The 19581-nt window shown below is 41.5% G+C and overlaps 1 protein-coding gene across 4 annotated transcripts in view; it reads left to right on the plus strand.

The window, feature by feature from the left end:
- Window positions 1-19581, plus strand: part of pdcd6ip (programmed cell death 6 interacting protein) — a 100599-nt gene that overhangs the window by 62454 nt on the left and 18564 nt on the right. For all 4 annotated transcript variants that reach the window (XM_072252463.1, XM_072252472.1, XM_072252482.1 and 1 more), the window contains exons 8-12: window positions 661-883; window positions 3388-3511; window positions 8780-8957; window positions 14501-14612; window positions 15836-16005. In XM_072252463.1, coding sequence (XP_072108564.1) covers window positions 661-883; window positions 3388-3511; window positions 8780-8957; window positions 14501-14612; window positions 15836-16005 — 807 coding nt within the window. The remainder of the gene's footprint in view (window positions 1-660; window positions 884-3387; window positions 3512-8779; window positions 8958-14500; window positions 14613-15835; window positions 16006-19581) is intronic.

Here is a 19581-nt window from a genome sequence, read left to right on the forward strand (position 1 = left end):
GTTCCCTTCAGTTATATTATCAATGGCATAGTAGCATAGTGCTTAATGCAATTTATTTTACTTGAAGATACGACTGAGAATAAGCCCTTCCGGCCTTTTGAGCCGCAACCTCCAACAAACCCAATTAACCCTAACCTAATCATCAGACAATTTACAATGACAAATTAACCTACCCGATGTCTCTGGACAGTGTGAGGAAACTGGAGTGCCCAAGGGAAATCCTGGGCATTCCACAGGGCGGATGTACAGGCTCCATACAGACGGCGCCAGAGTTGAACAGCAGGAGTGCACTCGAGCTCTAACAGAGTCGTGCTAACCCCAACAGTTTACTACGATCAGCAATCCAGGTTCGATTCCTGCTGCTGCCTGTAAGGAGTTTATCCTTTCTCCCCGTCATTGTGTGGGTTTCCTCTGGGTGCTCTTGTTTCCACTCACTTTGCAAAGAAGTACGGGTTAGGGTTAGTGAATTGGGGGCATGCTATGTTGGCTCTGAAAGCATGGCAACACTTGCGGGCTTCTGTGTATGTGACAAAAAAAACATCTTTAATTTTTAGTAAAGCTAATCTTTAGTTATATAAGCAATCTAAATAAAGACTTGACTTTTAAATGTACTTGTTTAAGCTACCCGGGATCTCACTGTTTTCTCCTTTTTTAACTCAGCATGGATCAGATTTGGTGAAAAATGTTGCCTCCAGGTATGATGAGTATATCAATGTGAAAGATCTGTCTGACAAAATCTCCCGTGCATTAACTGCGGCGAAAAAGGATAATGACTTCATTTATCACGATCGCGTTCCTGATGTGAAAGACTTGGAGGCAATCGGAAAAGCTACACTGGTGAAGTCCACGCCTGTCAACGTTCCCATGAGTCAGAAATTTACTGGTAAGATCACAATGAGAGAGGGCTCTTTTGGCTGTTGGGTCTGGTTTTGATTCTTTTTGAAGAAGAATCATTATAGACCACAAGACATAGGAGTTGAGTTAGGCTATTCAGCCCATCTAGTCTGCTCTGCCATTTCATCGTGGCTGATCCATGTCTCTCTCAACCTTATTCTCTTGACTTTGGACTTTCAAGAATCCAATTTAATTTGGAAAAGGCAGCTTCATTGTATTGATTCTAGAATAGACCTAACTGTTCTCTGGAGGGAAAATGTTTAGTTTAAGGTTAGTATAAAATGTATTAGAAAGTAATCATCAGCCATCTAAATACTTCCAAACCACTCCCACTGCTGAGTTACCCTACCTGCTTTTTAAAAGTTCAAAGTAAATTTATTTTCAAAGTACATGTATGATATCATAGACAATCCTGAGACAATCCAACAAGATGGACACCCAAGCAATGTGCAAAAGACAACAAACTGCAGATACAAAAAAAAAACAAACATAATAAATAAGCAATAAATATTGAGAACATGAGATAGAGAATCCTTGAAAATGAGTCCATAGATTGTGGGAACAGTTCAGTGTTGGGGTGAGTGATGTTATCTCCTCTGGTTCAAGAGTGATGGTTGAGGGGTAATAACCGTTCCTGAACTTGGTGGTAAGGGGCTTGAGGCTCCTGTACCTTCTTCCTGATGGCAGCAGTGAGAAGTGTGAGGTCAGTAGTCATTCAAGACTTTTGGTTCCAGCTCTGAAACCTGGCTTAAAAAGCTCCTATAGCAGCCACATGAACATAGTACTCACAAGTTCTCTTCATAGTACATCAGTTCAACCATGCTCTTCCTTTGTCTTGTTTGCATCTTGGTGCATGTTGTATGTTGGTTGCGTGTGGTTTTGTTGAATACTCTGGGCTTGCTATGTTGGCGCTGGTATATGTAGTGATACTTGAAAGCTTCACATCCTGTTTGTGCTGGTTGTTAACAAATATATAAAAAGACAATTGTTGAGATAAACCTTAAAATTCTTCTCTTAAGACCCATCACCTTTATGGTGTTTGTGTAAAGTTTGGACAACAGCCCTCTGACCACATGGTGCTCCAGATACCTCCATGTCTCAAAGACCCACAGGTTGTTAGGGTGTTAACTGGCCACTGTAACTTGCCCCTAATGTGTAGGTTCCTGATGAGGATGTTAATGGATTTGTGGGAAGAATAAAATCAGATCTGTATGGGATTAGCAAAAAATGGTTGCCTTGTGGTCAGTGGAGACTCGATGGACAGTTTCCTTGCTGTATGACTCTATACCACAAGGAATGCAACAAATAAGGAAGGTAGCTTTAGCAGTGTGGAGTAGAAAGAACAAAAATCTGCACAAACTTTTAATTCATTGATCAGATTTTAACCCTTTCCGTGGATGCTTAGTACCTGCTCAAGAGTCCTAAGGTTTTCTGATTTTTATTTCAGAACCGTGGCTTTTGCTGAACTTTGACTCTGTATGGTTACTGAAATACAATCCCAAGTCTAGGTTCCTTAAGGTTGTCATAGCCAGGAGACATAGTGGGGTAAGCTCCCACTACCTATTAAATGCTCCCAATGGTGTGCATCTCAAATAACCACTGACAACCAAGTCTAGGTACTGGCTGTCACGTGTGGCTTAGCTGCTAAAGTCGATGGAACAGATCTACTGACCGGAGAAGGGGCAAAGGCAGATTAGTGGCATCTTAAAACCAGTCAACTCAGGTAGATGGGGGTTGTCAGCCATGGTTGGCAGCTCCTCTAGGAGAAGGAAAACACTAATGTCTAACCTCCACTGCCTTGCGGCATGGGGAAGGCTTTGGGAGTAAACCCTGAGGAAAAGTCTGGAGCTGCAGTCCCTAAGGCTCTAACAGTTGAGTTCAACAAGGACTGGCAATTCCTGCGACAGCATTGATGTCGAACTGTATCAGTCTGTACCATTCCTTTGTATTCATCAGCCGTGTGGAGTGGGAGAGCCTGCTACATGAGCAACAGCTTGCTCTCCATATCCTACTGCCCTGGCTTGTATATCACATAGACACAAACAACAGGAATTCTGCAGATGCTGGAAATTCAAGCAACACACATAAAAGTTGCTGGTGAACGCAGCAGGCCAGGCAGCATCTCTAGGAAGAGGTGCAGTCGACGTTTCAGGCCGAGACCCTTTGTCAGGACATAGACAGCTGGGACACAACATCCATGGTCAACCCTGACCAATGGAGGTCTCAAAATAGCAAACTGTCTTTAACCATGAGATGAATTCTGCTAACTGTACATGCTTTAATGGATGCAATTGCTGACAAGTTGCTAAATAATGTTCAGTTAAAAATTTTATTCATAATTTTGAATGCATTGTACCTAACTGATAGAACTCTCAGTTCCCTGCCAATCAACAGCTGCACCCCCCCAAGTAAAGAATATTTTGAGTTGTAAAGTAATATAGAAGTAATTCTGAATGTGTTTGAGCCCATCTTTCTGAACATTTGTCTGTTTAGATCTCTTCGCGAAGATGGTTCCGCTGGCAGTGCAGCAAGCTCTGAGCGTCTACAATCAGAGGCGGGCTGACTTGGTCAACAGATTGATTGCACAGATGAGAGAATCCACAAACCTAGCCAATGGGTAAGAAAAGTTTCTAATCATTAGCTTTATTTGTCACATGTACATTGAAACACAGCGAACTGTGTCTTTGGCATCAATGACCAACACAGTTCGAGGATGTGTTGGGCGCAGCTCGGGAGTGTCACCATGCTTCCAGCGCCAACATAGCGTGCCCACAACTCACTAAACCTAATGCTTACGTCCTTGGAGTGTGGGAGGAAATCCATGTAGTCATGGGGTGAACGAACAAACTCCTTACAGATGCTGTTGGGAATTGAACTCTTGGTGTGTTGTAAAACATTATGTTACTGTGATACCCACCTTGCGTACAGCCCTAAAGTCATAGAAAAGTACAGCACAGAAACAGGCCCTTTGGCCCATCTAGTCCATGCCAAACCATTTAAACTGCCCACAGTGACTATTTTTCAGTCTTTATTAGCAAAATAATATTTTCACAGTTTACCATATATAAGGTGTACCGATAAGCTGGTAGTTCCAATAACAAATGGAGTTTTGGCAATTCACTAGAAAACCGGCATTGTAGAATTGGAGAATATTGTAATTATTTTTCTTCAGGCTATCTTAGTGTGAATATGAAGCTCCAATGCTTAGAAGCTGCTGATAAACTATTTAAATATCTGATGAATTGGCAACCTCAGTTTAATCATCATAAAATTCTTGAATCATACTAACTTCTGTTAATGCCCCACCTCCCCTTCGTACCCGATCCGTTATTTATTTATTATTATATATATATATTTCTCTCTCTTTATCTCCCTCTGTCCCTCTCACTATACTCCTTGCCCATCCTCTGGGTTTTCCCCCCCTCCCCCTTTTCTTTCTCCCTAGGCCTCCCGTCCCATGATCCTCTCATATCCCTTTTGCCAATCACCTGTCCGGCTCTTGGCTCCATCCCTCCCCCTCCTGTCTTCTCCTATCACTTTGGATCTCCCCCTCCCCCTCCCACTTTCAAATCTCTTACTAGCTCTTCTTTCAGTTAGTCCTGACAAAGCGTCTCGGCCCGAAACATCGACTGTACCTCTTCCTAGAGATGCTGCCTGGCCTGCTGCGTTCACCAGCAATTTTTATATGTGTTGCTTGAAATTCCAGCATCTGCAGATTTCCTCGTGATTGTGAAATTATTTAGTATTTTATTTGTTAGAGGAATTTGATTCATGGCCCTCACCTTGCACTTGGCTTAACTCTAAGAATTACAGAAAGTTTAATACCACTTCACTTTATCTCTCGTCCCCAAATCAGCTGGAGAATTTAGTGCCATATGGGTGCTGATCTTCCTTTGTTCCACAAGCCAACATCTACCACCTTCTCGAATTCCCTAATGGTCATCAGTCAATAGGTGTTTTGTTAGTGGGGTTTGGGTGGTGGGATGGAGATGCGTCTCCACCAAAGGAGGTGTAAGATGTTCCTTCCCTCCACTAGCCTGCAGGTCACCCTTGGGCAAGGTGTAGCACCTGCTCACCCCCAGTCAGGGTCACATGAAGCCATGGGAGCAGGTGGTGGAGGGTTGTATGAGCAGCTGGTGCATATCACAAGTCCTGGTTATGCAACCACTGACACCAGGCAGACAATCTCTGAAGAGTATTGATAATGTCTGGGGTCATGTGTCTTGTAAAGACACTGCCTAGAAGGCAATGGCAAGCCACTTCTGTAGAAAAATTTGCCAAAAACAATCATGGTCATGAGACCATGATCGCCAACCTCATATGACATGGCAGATGATGATAATGTTGTTAGTGAGGAAAAATGAAAATAAATTCAATTGTATCCTGTTGAACTTTTGAAGAACACACACAAGATGCTGGGGGAACTCAGCAGGTACCAGCATCTATGCAGGGGAATAAACAGTTCCTGCTTTGTGCCAAAACCCTCCATCAATTTGGAAAGGGAGGGGGAAGAACCATAATAATAATGTGGGGGGAGGGGAAGGAGTACAAGTTATATCTCACACACACACACATATATATAAATAAAAATTAAACAATTACTGCACGGAAGCAGGCCATCTCGGCCCTTCTAGTCCGTGCCGAACTCTTACTCTCACGTAGTCCCACCACCTGCACTCAGCCCATAATCCTCCATTTCTTTCCTGTCCATATAGCTATCCAATTTAACTTTAAATGACAACATCGAACCTGCCTCAACCACTTCTGCTGGAAGCTCGTTCCACACAGCTATCAGTCTCTGACTAAAGAAGTTCCCCCTCATGTTATCCCGTAAACTTTTGCCCTTTAACTCTCAACTCGTGTCCTCTTGTTTGAATCTCCCCCACTCTCAATGGAAAAAGCCTACGCATGTCAACTCTATCTATCCCCCTCATAATTTTAAATACCTCTATCAAGTCCTCGCTCAATCTTCTACGCTCCAAAGAATAATGACCCAACTTGTTCAACCTTTCTCTGTAACTTAGGAGATGAAACCCAGGTAACATACTTGTAAATCTTCTCTGTACTCTCTCAATTTTGTTGACATCTTTCCTATAATTCAGTGACCAGAACTGTACACAATACTCCAAATTTGGCCTTACCAATGACTTGTGCAATTTCAACATTACACCCCAACTCCTATACTCAATGCTCTGATTTATAAAGGCCAACATACCAAAAGCTTTCATCACCGCCCTATCCACATGAGATTCCACCTTCAGGGAACTATGCACCATTATTCCTAGATCCCTCTGTTCTACTGCATTCTTCAATGCCCTACCATTTACCATGTATGTCCTATTTTGATTAGTCCTGCCAAAATGTAGCACTTCACATTTATCAGCATTAAACTCCACCTGCCATCTTTCAGCCCACTCTTCTAACTGGCCTAAATCTCTCTGCAAAGTTTGAAAACCTACTTCATTATCCACAACTCCACCTATCTTAGTGTCCAATTTACCACCCCATTATCTAGATCATTAATATATATGACAAACAACATTGGACCCAGTACAGATGTCTGAGGCACACCACTAGTCACCAGCCTCCAATCTGACAAACAGTTATCCACCACTTACTTTGTGGCGTTTCCCATCCAGCCACTGCTGAATCCATTTTGCTACTTCAATTTTAATACCTAACGATTGAACCTTCCTAACTAACCTTCTGTGTGGAACCTTGTCAAAGGCCTTACTGAAGTCCATATGGACAACATCCACCACTTTACCCTCATCAACTTTCCTAGTAACCTCTTCAAAAAATTCAATAAGATTTGTCAAACATGACCTTCCACGCACAAATCCATGTCGACTGTTCCTGATTAGACCTCGTCTATCCAGATAATTATATATACCATGTCTAAGAGTACTTTCCATCAATTTACCCACCACTGACGTCAAACGCACAGGCCGATAATTGCTAGGTTTACTCTTAGAACCCTTTTTAAACAATGGAACAACATGAGCAATACACCATTCCTCCGGCACCGTCCCGTTTCTAATGACATTTGAAATACTTCTGTCAGAGCCCCTGCTACTTCTACACTAACTTCCCTCAAGGTCCTAGGGAATATCCTGTCAGGACCCGGAGATTTATCCACTTTTATATTCCTTAAAAGTGCCAGTACTTCCTCTTCTTTAATTATCATAGTTTCCATAATTACCCTACTTGTTTCCCTTACCTTACACAATTCAATATCCTTCTGCTTAGTGAATACAGAAAAAAAGAAGTTGTCCAAAATTTCCCCCATCTCTTCGGCTCCGCACATAGCCGTCCACTCTTATTCTCTAAGGGACCAATTTTATCCCTCACTATCCTTTTGCTATTAATATAACTGTAGAAACCCTTTAGATTTATTTTCACCTTACTTGTCAAAGCAACCTCATATCTTCTTTTAGCTTTTCTAATTTCTTTCTTAAGATTCTTTTTACATTCTTTATATTCCTCGAGCACCTCATTTACTCCAAGCTGCCTATATTTATTGTAGATCTCTCTCTTTTTCCGAACCAAGTTTCCAATATCCCTTGAAAACCATGACTCTCTCAAACTTTTAACCTTTCCTTTCAACCTAACAGGAACATAAAGTTTCTGTGCCCTCAAAATTTCACCTTTAAATGACCTCCATTTCTCTATTACATCCTTCCCATAAAACAAATTGTCCCAATCCACTCCTAAATCCTTTCGCATCTCCTCAAAGTTAGCCTCTCTCCAATCAAAAATCTCAACCCTGGATCCAGTCCTATCCTTTTCCATAATTATATTGAAACTAATGGCATTGTGATCACTGGACCCGAAGTGCTCTCCAAAACATAGCTCTGTCACCTGACCTATCTCATTCCCTAACAGGAGATCTAACACTGCCCCTTCTCTAGTTGGTACCTCTATGTATTGCTGCAAAAAGCTATCTTGCACACATTTTGCAAACTCCAAACCATCCAGCCTTTTTACAGAATGGGCTTCCTAGGCTATGTGTGGAAAATTAAAATCTCCCACAATCACAACCTTGTGCTAACTACAAATACCTGCTATCTCCTTACAAATGTGCTCCTCCAATTCTCGCTCCCCATTACGTGGTCTATAATACACCCCTATAAGCGTTACTACACTTTTCCCATTCCTCAACTCCACCCAAACAGCCTCCCTAGAGGATTCTTCTAATCTATCCTGCCAAAGCACTGCTGTAATATTTTCTCTGACAAGAATGCAACACCTCCCCCTCTTGCCCCTCTGATTCTATCACACCTGAAGCAACGAAATCCAGAAATATTTATTTGCCAATCACACCCCTCCTGCAGCCATGTTTCACTAATAGCTACAACATCATATTTCCAAGTGTCAATCCATGCTCTAAGCTCATCCACCTTTCTTACAATGCTCCTAGCATTAAAATAGATGCATTTAAGAAACTCTCCACCTCTTACTCTCTTGTTGCAAGTAATAGGTGGGACCGGGGATGGGGAAAGGTGGGTGAAGTAAGCAACTGAGAGGTATTAAGGCGAAAACGTCATGGGCTGAAGAAGAACGAATCTGATAGAGGACAGTGGAGCATGGAAGAAAGGGAAGAAGGGCAACCAGAGGGAGGTGATGGGAAGGGGTAAGAAGGGAACCAGAATGGGGAATGGAAAAAGTGAGAAGAGCAAAGGGATGAAATTACTGGACGTTACAGAAATCAGTGTTCATGACATCAATTTGGAGTAAGATCATTTTGTTACAGTTTTCTAAATTCCCTAAATATAATTGGTATAGTCTCACCAGTCAGAGTGCAAACATCCAATTCAAAGAAAGTTTGTGGAGGATAGATGTTTAAAAGCAATGGATAATTGTTTTTTTAAAAATTGTTTTGTAGAGTTCTGGCTTCCTTGAATTTGCCTGCCGCCATAGAAGACGTTTCTGGTGACAGTATCCCACAGTCAATCTTGGAGAAGTCCAGCAGCGTGATTCAACAGGGTGGCCTCCAGACAATAAATCAACTTATGAAAGATCTTCCAGAGCTTCTGCAGAGGAACAGAGAAATCCTGGATGAGGCAACCTAATTCATTTCCTTTTTACTTTCCTCATGCTGCGCATTTCCCCCCCAGAATGTTAAATAGTAAATACTAATGAAATGAAATCAGTAGAAAGAGTACAGAGAAAATTTACAAAGACATTGTGCAGACTTGCAAACCTGAGTTATGGGGAAAGGTTGAATAGGATAGGACTTTTTTTCCTTGGAGCATAGGAGAATGAGAGGAGATATGATAGAGGTATGCAAAATTTTGAGGGGTACAGATAGAGTAAATGCAAGCAGGCTTTTTCCACTAAGGTTGGGTGAGAAGTGGTTTAAGAGTGAAAGGTGAAATATTTAAGGGGAACCATAGAGCGAACGTCTTCACTCGCAGGGTGGTGCAAGTGTGGAATGAGCTGCCAGCGGAAGTGCTGGATATGGGTTCTCTTGCAACATTTAAGGGAAGTTTGGGTTAGCACATGGATGGGAGGGGTGTGGAGGACTATGGTCCAGTTGTGGGGTGGATGGAACCAGGCAGAATAGCAGTTTAGCACAGACTAGATGGGCCAGAAGACTTGTTTCTGCACTGTCGGGCTCTATGATTTCAGATGTTAAACGAGTATCATATAAATACATGAGAGGGAAAGAGAGAGAGTGCAGGGAACACCCTAACATAAAGAATAAACTCTTCTCAGGCTCCTAGCCGGTTACAGGTATCAATTATAACCAATGTTTCGATGACAGTCCCTGCCATCTTCATGAAGATGGTGGAGTTTGCCCTCGAAACGTTGGTTATAATAGTGACCTGTACCTGGCTGGAAGCTTGAGAAGGGCTCATTCGTCATATACGCCGGGAACGCATTATATCCTTTTTTACCCTAACATAATGTTGATAGAAGGAAAATTTTGATTTCAACTATTATGATTGTAATGAAAGAACACCTTGAGAAGAGAAATGGGAGTCAGCATGGATTGATTATGAAGTTCATGTTTGATTGATCCACTGGCATCCTTTAAGGATGCGACTTGTAGAATGAATGAGGGAGGAACCACTGGATATATGTATTAATACACAGTGAGTTCCAGTTAATTGGGACACATCGGGACCAATACCTTTTGGTCCAATTAAATGGCTGCCCCAATTACCCAAAGTTTCATGGAAATAGTTAAAAAGATATAGAAAAGAGAAACTATTGTTTAACTGAGTAACACATTGTGTATTTAAATGAAAAACAGAACAACTTAGAGCACTATTAGTGCTATCTCAGTACTATAAAACTGTATTAGTTCCTAATAGTTGTCAGCAGAGGAATTCATCCAGTGTCTGCTTCTTTGTTCTTTTAATTGACTGTAAATGAACAAAATCAGTGCAGACACCTAAGTGCAGATAATGGGTGGCCTTGATACAATCATTTCAATGATTAGATCCTCCAAATCTTCATTTTCATTATAACATTCAGGATGTTTGTCAATGCCTTCAAGTTCTTCATAGTTCCTAACATTACATAATAACGTAAGAAATAGAAGCAGGAGTAGGCCATCTGGCCCGTCAAACTTCTTCCGCTATTCAATAGCATCATGGCTGATCTGGCCATAGACTCATTTCCACCTACCTGCCTTTTCCCCGTAATCCTTAATTCCCCTACTATGCAAAAATCTGTCCAACCTTGTCTTAAATAGCCTCCACTCCTTCATTGGGCAGAGTATTCCACAGATTCGCCACTCTCCAGGAAAAACAGTTTCTCCTCATCTCAATCCTAAATCTACTCCCCTGAATCTTGAGGCTATGTCCCCTAGTTCCAGTCTCATCTACCAGTGGAAACAACTTTCCTGCCTCTATCTTATCTACCCCTTCCATAACTTTATATGCTTCTATAAGATCTCTTATTCTGAATTCGAGTGAGTACAGAGCCAGGCAACTCAATCTCTCCTCATAGTCTAACCCCCTCATCTCTGGAATCAACCTGGTGAACTTCCTTTGTACCGCCTCCAAAGTCAGTATATCCTTCCCCAAGTAAGGAGACCAGAACTGCACGCAGTACTCCAAGTGCGGCCTCACCAGTACCATGTACAGTTGCAGCATAACCTCCCTGTTCTTAAATTCAATCCCTCTAGCAATGAAGGCCAGCATTCCATTTGCCTTCTTGATAGCCTGCTGCACCTGCAAACCAACCAACCTTTGGTGATTCATGCACAAGCACCCCCAAGTCCTTCTGCACAACAGCATGCTGCAATCTTTCACCATTTAAATAATAATCTAATCTTCCATTTTTCTTTCCAAAGTGGATGACCTCACATTTACCAACATTGTATTCCATCTGCCAGACACCTTGCTCACTCACTTAATCTATCTATATCTCTCTGCAGGCTCTCCATATCTTCTGCACAATTTGCTTTTCCACTCAATTTGGTATCATCAACAAACTTAGATACACTACACTCGGTCCCCTCTTCCAGATGGTTAATGTATATTGTGAACAGTTGTGGGCCCAGCACAGACCCCTGTGGCACACCGCTCCCAACTCTGTACTTTCTATTAGTTAACCAGTCCTCTATTCATGCTAATACATCACCCCAACACTATGCACCCTTATTTTATGTGGTACCTTATTGAACGCCTTCTGGAACACTTTCAACATCCTGTGGACAGACGGTCTTCGGCCTCCAGAACAGCCTGTTGAAGTAGTGAATTCATTTCATTTCCACTCCCGGCCATTTCTGCCATCTCCAAGCCTGAATGTTTGAAACCCACAGTGAGCAAAATAGTTCCAAATTGTCTTGCAACACACATAAAAGTTGCTGGTGAACACAGCAGGCCAGGCAGCATCTCTAGGAAGAGGTACAGTCGACGTTTAAGGCCGAGACCCTTCATCGGGACTAACTGAAAGAAGAGCTAGTAAGAGATTTGAAAGTAGGAGGGGGAGATCCGAAATGAAGGAGAAGACAGGAGGGGGAGGAATGGAGCCAAGAGCTGGACAGTTGATTGGCAAAAGGGATATGAGAGGATCATGGGACAGAAGGCCTAGGGAGAAAGAAAGGCGGGGGGTGGGGGAGCCCAAAGGATGGGCAAGGGATATAGTCAGAGGGACAAAAAGGAGAGAGAGAAAAATAATGTGTGTAAAAATAAATAACAGATGGGGTACAAGGGGGAGGTGGGGCATTAGTGGAAGTTTGAGAAGTCAATGTTCCCCCTCCCACTTTCAAATCTCTTACTAGCTCTTCTTTCAGTTAGTCCTGACGAAGGGTCTCGGCCCGAAACATTGACTGTACCTCTTCCTAGAGATGCTGCCTGGCCTGCTGCGTTCACCAGCAACTTTTATGTGTGTTGCTTGAAATTCCAGCATCTGCAGATTTCCTCATGTTTGCATTTCCAAATTGTCTTTATGCTTATTTCTCGCCAATTATCAGTGACAAAAGCCACAGCGTTTTAAACACAAATATATGCAACTGACGCTATTTAAAAACTGTTTGCTCTAAGTATGGTGGGGTGTTTAAGGGCCACACAAGTACATACGACTAACACTAGTTAGAAACTATTCAGAAACAGTCTCCTATCTCTTTTAAGCAGCATAGTGTCCCAAGTAAACAAAGGGAATCCCAGCTATTTCTCTGATTAGTTTCTGTTCTTTAAGAGTTGGACCAAATAAGCATCTGCCCTGATTAACCAGAATCCACTATTTTAATTTTAATCAAGCTTTCAAGAGGCCTCATGCAAGGAGCTGGTCAATGAGATCAGAGCAAATTGTATTGAAGTGGGTTGAGAATTTAGTTATCAAACAGGAAGCTGAGGTGGGAATAAAATTGTGCTTGTGGTGTCAAGGGGTACCAGAGGAATTTGCAGCTTTTTGTAGTCTTAATCAATGAATTTATTGGATCACGTGTTATATTTCCCTGCTTACTTGACATAAATTTTTGAACTGGGAGGAAATTACAAAGCATTTACAAGGACTCAGATTCATATGTACGTTGAAACATACAGTGAAATGCATCAAGAGTGATGCAACACAACACAACACGCAACCTGAGGATGTACTGGGGACAGCCTGCAGGTACCGTCATGCATTTGGTGCCAACATAGCATGTCCATCATGTTCACAGACAACACAAGCAACAACAGCAAAACAAGTCCAGTTCCTCTCTCCCACCAACTTACCTGCACACACAGACCAGACAAACATCCTGTGGACAGACTGTTTTCGGCCTTCGGCCTCCAGCCTCCAGCAGACTTGCAGATATAGATAACACTGGACAACAAATTTTTCAGAAGTGTTCTTTCCTCAGAATTGTTCTTATTTATGATAGACTGCTTGAAGCTGAACACAAATATAATTTCAGACTACTTGGATCACGTAGGAATTTGGAGAAGCAAGAAATTAACTTTTATTGATTATAATGTGTTTAATTCATAATGGTACAGACGCTTTGCAGGTGCAATATGATGTTTTTAAAAGAATTCTCTTTGACCCCAGAGAAGAGAAAAGCAGAGTGAGACATTGGATAAAGTTGATGTTCTGGGATAAGCCTTATGGTCTTGTGCTTAAGTTACCAAAAGCCAACATGCAGGTGTAACAATCAGCAAGGCAGATGGTGTGTTGGCCCTTATCACGAGGTTTTGAGTGCAGGAGCAAATGTGTCTGTGCTGCGTACTTATTACATAGGTCCTTGGTAAGAATGCACTATAGAGTATAGTGTTTATCTCTACCTAAGAAAGAGTATGTATGCTGAAAAGGAAATAGAGCAGATACATTCAGTGGCCACTTTATTAGATACCTCTTAAATGCTCATGGTCTTCTGCTGTAGCCCATCCACTTCAAGGTTCGAAGTGTTGCACATTCAGAAATGCTCTTCTGTATAGCACTGTAGTAACGTGGTTATTTGAGTTTCTGTTCCCTTCTGTCAGCTTGAGCCAGTCTGGCCATTGACATCTCTCATTAACAAGGTGTTTGTGCCCACGGAACTGCTGCTTATTTAATGTTATTTATTTTTCTGCATCATTCTGTGAAAACCTTTGAGACTGTTCTGTATGAAAATCCCAGGAGATTGGCAGATACTCAAAACACATTGTCCGGCACCAGCAGTCCTGCCATGGTCAGTCACTTAGATTACATTTTCTCCCCATTCTGATGTTTGGTCTGAACAGTTACTGAATCTCTTGACTACGTCTGCATCGAGCTGCTGTCACTTGTTTGGTTGATTACATATTTGCATTAACGAGCAGACGTACAGTTGTACCTAGTAAAGTGGCCACTGTTTATATGTTCTATTTCCTTTCTAGCAATCAAATTTTTTCTTTGGTAAAGAGACAAACACAATATGCTTTACTTACTAAAGTGGCCCATGATGTTGACCTACTCAAACATCAATCTTTCACTTCCCTTGTACACAGCTCTCCATTTCACAGTCACACATAGCAAAGATTCACTAGATGGGTTCCGGAGATCGCAGGTGTACTGTATGAAGGTAGATGTGGTAGATTTTAGTTGTCTGTGGTTAAGAAACATGAAATGAGATCTCATTGAAATCTGTGACTTGATGGGTTCAATACAAGAAGGTTTATGTTTTTATATTCAAATTTCTGTTTAGTCATTGAAAGTACTGGATCAAGAGGAAGTGACTGATAATGAACTGAAATCAAAGTTTAAAGAACGCTGGCAAAGGACTCCTTCAAATGAACTGTACAAACCCTTACGAGTAGGTAAGTAAACTCAGTTTTTAAACTTGATGCTTCAGTGTGTCAGGAATATAGAAAACCTGCTGCAGAGGAGTATGTTTTCCAAGTTCAGCTGCTATATTATATTAATCATGTTGATGGAAACTGCTGCTTTTTGTCCATGGTCTTCCCCCCCCACCCCCCAGCTGTTGGTGTTTAGTTCAGCCATCATTAATAATAAACACCATTTATATTCAAAACTAACATTTGAGCTGATATCTTTTGCGCAAGAGAATTCTGAAGTTTTGCCTCCCAATTGAACTTTATTCCTGCAAGGCAGCTGTAAGCTTTAGTATTTCCCTGTAAGGCCTGACCTCTTAGTGGAAAGTTTCCTTGGATGGTATGGGAGGTCAGGGAAGAGTTTTGGAACATAGAACAGTGCAGCACAACAACAAGTCCTTCAGCCCATAATGTTGCGCTGAACCAGCCAAAAAGTAAATTAAAAAAAACCCTCCGACCTACACAATATCTATCTTCCTCACATCCATGTGCCTATCTAAACATCTCTTAAAAGCCTTTAGTGCATTTGCCTCTACCACTGTACCAGGCTGTGTTCCAGGCATCTACCACTCTCTTGGTAAGAACATCCCCCTTAAACCTACCCCCTCTCACCTTCAATGCATACTGTTTGGTGTTAGTTTTCTGGGGCTTTGGCTGGGATGTTTAAGCAACTCGGGTTCCAGATGTCTGGAGATCTGATTTTGCAAAAGAGCAGAAAGGAAAAGCCTGATAAATTGCAATTCTGTGAACCTAGCATAAGTAGTAGAAAAGTTATTAGGAAAAATTCCAGGTTAAGATTAATGTTTTTTAAGTTTGCTGTCATCACCACTGTTGTTGGCTGGATTAAAGGTGATGATGAATCACATATAGGAGGGAGATTGCAAATCCAGTTGAGTGGTGTCACAACAGTAACCTCTCACTCAACGTCAGCAAAATGCAAGAGCCAATTATTGACTGCAGGAGGAAGCTAGACGTCCATGAGCCAGTCCTCATGAGGGAAGTGGAGGTGAAGTCCAAACATGATTCACCAAGTCATTATTTATTGAAGTGGTTGGACATGTTTAACATCTATTTAATTTCTTGCACTTGTAGGCCTTCCTGCTTGATCAGGTTTTCTCAACTGGTAAAAGAGATTTACCATATAGTTCTAACTGTGCGGTAAACTTAATGTGCTTCTGCATTCTCCCCCCCCCCCCCCCTTTTCCAAGAGGGAGGTAATTTCCGAAGTATTCTGGATAAGGCCATCCAAGCGGATAAAGTGGTCCAAGAACGTTATGCTGCTCACGGTGAAATTATTGCCCTTCTGTGTAAACCCGAGGCAGAGCTGAATGCTGCCATACCATCCGGTAATCCGACCAAATCTCTTCAAGGAAGTGAGGTAAAATGAGATTTACTGTCTGCTTTCAGTGCTTTGAGACAATAATATGATGCTAATAGTAAGGGTGGAGATCGGGGCACGTGGAAGAGAATAGATTAGAAATACTGTAATTGAGATTGATAGACCCAATCTGCAAATCAGTGTGATAAGAAAATTATATGCATAAATAGTTTTATTCTTGATGAGTTTCACCCTTTCTGATTCATGCCAGGCTGATAGAGTTTCAAGCACCCTACCCTATCTATTACCTCAGTCACTAGCCTACACTGTAAACACTTTAAACCATTTTTTATAATGGCAATTATATTGTAAATTATCATAATTTATAGTATTTTTATATATTGCATTGTACTGCTGCCACAAAACAAGAAGCTTCACAACATATAAACCTGATCCTGATTCTTTATAGTTGCTGAATGTTGCTGTTTTTTGTTAAATGTCGCGTCCTGACCAACACACCACAGCAAATTCCTAATCAGCATAAGTGTGTATGAGGAATAAAGTTGATTAAGGCAGCGCAGTAACATGGTGGTTAGCACAGTACAGTACCAGTAGGTTCAATTCCTGCCGCTGTCAATAAGGAGCTTGTTCCTTCTCCCCGCGACCTCGTGGGTTTCCTCTGAGCGCTCCAGTTTCCTCCCACGTTCCAAAGACTTACTGGATGCTAGGTTAGTTGCTCATTGTAAATTGACCTGTAATTAGGCTTGGATTAAATATGTGGCTTATTGAGCTTGGAAGGGCCTGTCCCATGCAGTATTTCTAAATAAAAATAAAATTAATATCTCTCAGATATTTCCCAATATCTAGGTTAAGTGGTAACTGCCGCAATCTACCATGACAGATGAACAGATTGATTTTTGACATCATCACATGAGGGCTACTGGTGCTTGAATTCCTTTAGAGCGCTGATGGTAATTTTAGAAGGTCATTTCTCCACTGGGCATTATGGTTGAGTTCGCCACCGATCTGAATTAGACTTGGGTTTGTAAGAGCTGTGTGGCTGCACTTTGCAAATGCTTTGTCATGGATAGTTCCCCAAAAACAGTAAACTCACTACAACACACTATGGGGTGTTTAAAATACAGTATTGAATTGTTGTCAAAGCCACCATTCATTAACTACTGAGCTATTCGGAGAGCGTGAAGGACCTATACAGAAAACTCTACTGAGCTTGTGGATGGATGTGACAGAAGGTCAAATTAACTCTCTCCTTCCACAGATGTGACCTGAAGAGACATAGAACATTCCAGTAAATGCCCTTCGGCCCACAATGTTATGGCAATCCTTCAACATATTCCAAGATTAAATTAACCCTTCCCTCCCACATAGTCCTCCATTTTACTTTCCTCTTTGTGCCTGTAGGAGAGTCTCTTAAGTGTCCCTAATGTATCTGCTCCCTACACCACCCTGGCAGGGTGTTAAATGCACCCATCACTTTGTGTAACCCAGGCAGCATCCTGGTTAATCTCCTCTGCAGCCTCTTTACAGCTTCCACATTCTTATAATGATGCATCCAACATGAAAGCAATACTCTTAAGTGTGGTCTAATCAGAGTTTAATAGGGCTGCAACATTTTCCCATGGCTTTTAAACTCAATCTTCCGACTAATGAAGATGAACACACCATATATCTTCTTAACCATCCAATCAGCTTGCACATCAACTATGAGGGATGTCTTGGTGTGAACCCCAAGATCCCTCTTTTTCTCAATATTCTCTGTGAGGAATCCTGCCGTTAAGCCTGTGTTCTGCCTTCAGGTTCAACGTTCCAAAGTGAAACACTTGACGCTTTCCCGAATTGAACTCCATCTGGCACTTTGCTGCCGAGCTCTGCGTCCTATCTATGCCCCGTTGTAATTTCCAACAACCTTAATCTACACTATCTACAACACTATCACCTTTATGTCACCTGCAAATTTACTAACCCACCCTTCCACTTCCTCATCTAAGTCATTTATAAAATTCTCAAACAACCGGGGTCCCAGAATAGATCCTTGTGGAACAACACTGGCCACCGATCTCCAGGCAACTATCTCCAACCATTCTCTACCTTCTATGGGCAAGCCAGTTCTTTTCCCTCTTTGTTTGCGTTGCCTATTTTTATTTCATATATAAGCCAAATTAAGATGCGTTGACAATCTCTTCTTTTGGCATCATTTGGACTTTTTGTGTAATTTATCTATAATCATGATTTTTATTCATTACTCCCAAGATCATTAAATTTGTTTTTGCAGTTGACACTCGTATCCTCAAATATACTCGTTCAATACTGCTTACCATAAGACAGGGGTTTCTAATCTAGGTTCTACAGACCTCTTGGTTAATGGTAGAAGTCCATGGCATCATAAAGATTGGGATCCCCTGCAAAGGCCATCCCTATGAACAGCAGAACTACAATGTACTGTCACCCTGTGATAATATAATGGCAATATACAGTTGCAAGAAAAAGTTCGTCAACCCTTTTCTTTTACACGGTTTTCTGCATTAATTACTCATAAAATGTGCTTTGATCTTCATCTAAGTCATAATAGTAGACAAACACAATCTGCCTAAACAAATAACACACAAACAATTGAATTTTTCATGTCTTTTTTTGAACACATTGTTTAATCATTCATAGTCCAGGCTGGTAAAAAGTATGTGAACCCTTGTATTTAAAAACTGGTAGAACCTCCTTTAGTAGCAATAACCTCCACCAAACATTTCAAGTAGTTGCTGATCGGACTTGTACAACAGCAAGGAGGAATTTTAGACTATTCCTCTATACAAAACTGTTTCAGTTGATCAATATTTCTGGGATACCTTGCATAAGCAACTCATGCCACAGCTTCTCAATTGGGTTAAGGTCTGGTCTCTGACGTGGCCATTCCAAAACACAAATTTTCTTTTTTTTAAACCATTCTTTTGTTGATTTACTTTGTGTTTTGGATCATTGTCTTGTTGCATCATCCAGCTTCTATTAAGCTTCAGGTGATGGACTGCTATCCTGACATTCTTCTGAAAATGTCTTGGTACAATTTTGAATTCATTGTTCCCTCAATGATTACAAGCTGTCTAATTTGAGGCAACAAACCAGCTCCAAACTACGATGCTCCTTCTACCATGCTTCACTGTTGGGATGAGGTTTTGATGTTGGTGTGCAGTGCCCTTTTTCCTCCAAACATAGCTAGCGGTATGTATTTCTGCCAAAAAGTTCAACTTTTGTCTAATTTGTCCAGAGAATGCTGTCCCAGAAACATTGTGGAACATCTAGGTGGTCTTCTGCAAACTTGAGACGTGCAGCAATGTTTTTTGTTTTGGAGAGCAGTGGTTTCCTTTGATGAACACCAGTATTGTTCTGTTTTTTCTTATAGTTTACCCATGAACAGAGACCTTAGCAAGTTGTAGAGATTTCTGCAGGTCTTTTGCTGTTATCCTTGGACTCTTTTTCACATCCTTCAGCATTGCTCATTGTACTCTTGGTGTGATCTTTGCCGGGCGCCCACTACTAGGGAGAATTGCAACAGTACTGAGTTTCCTCCATTTGCAGACAATTTCTCTTACTGTAGACCGATGAACACTCGGGTCTTTAGAAATG

Source organism: Mobula birostris, chromosome 1, assembly GCF_030028105.1.
Source record: "Mobula birostris isolate sMobBir1 chromosome 1, sMobBir1.hap1, whole genome shotgun sequence".
Taxonomy (NCBI): Eukaryota; Metazoa; Chordata; class Chondrichthyes; order Myliobatiformes; family Myliobatidae; genus Mobula; species Mobula birostris.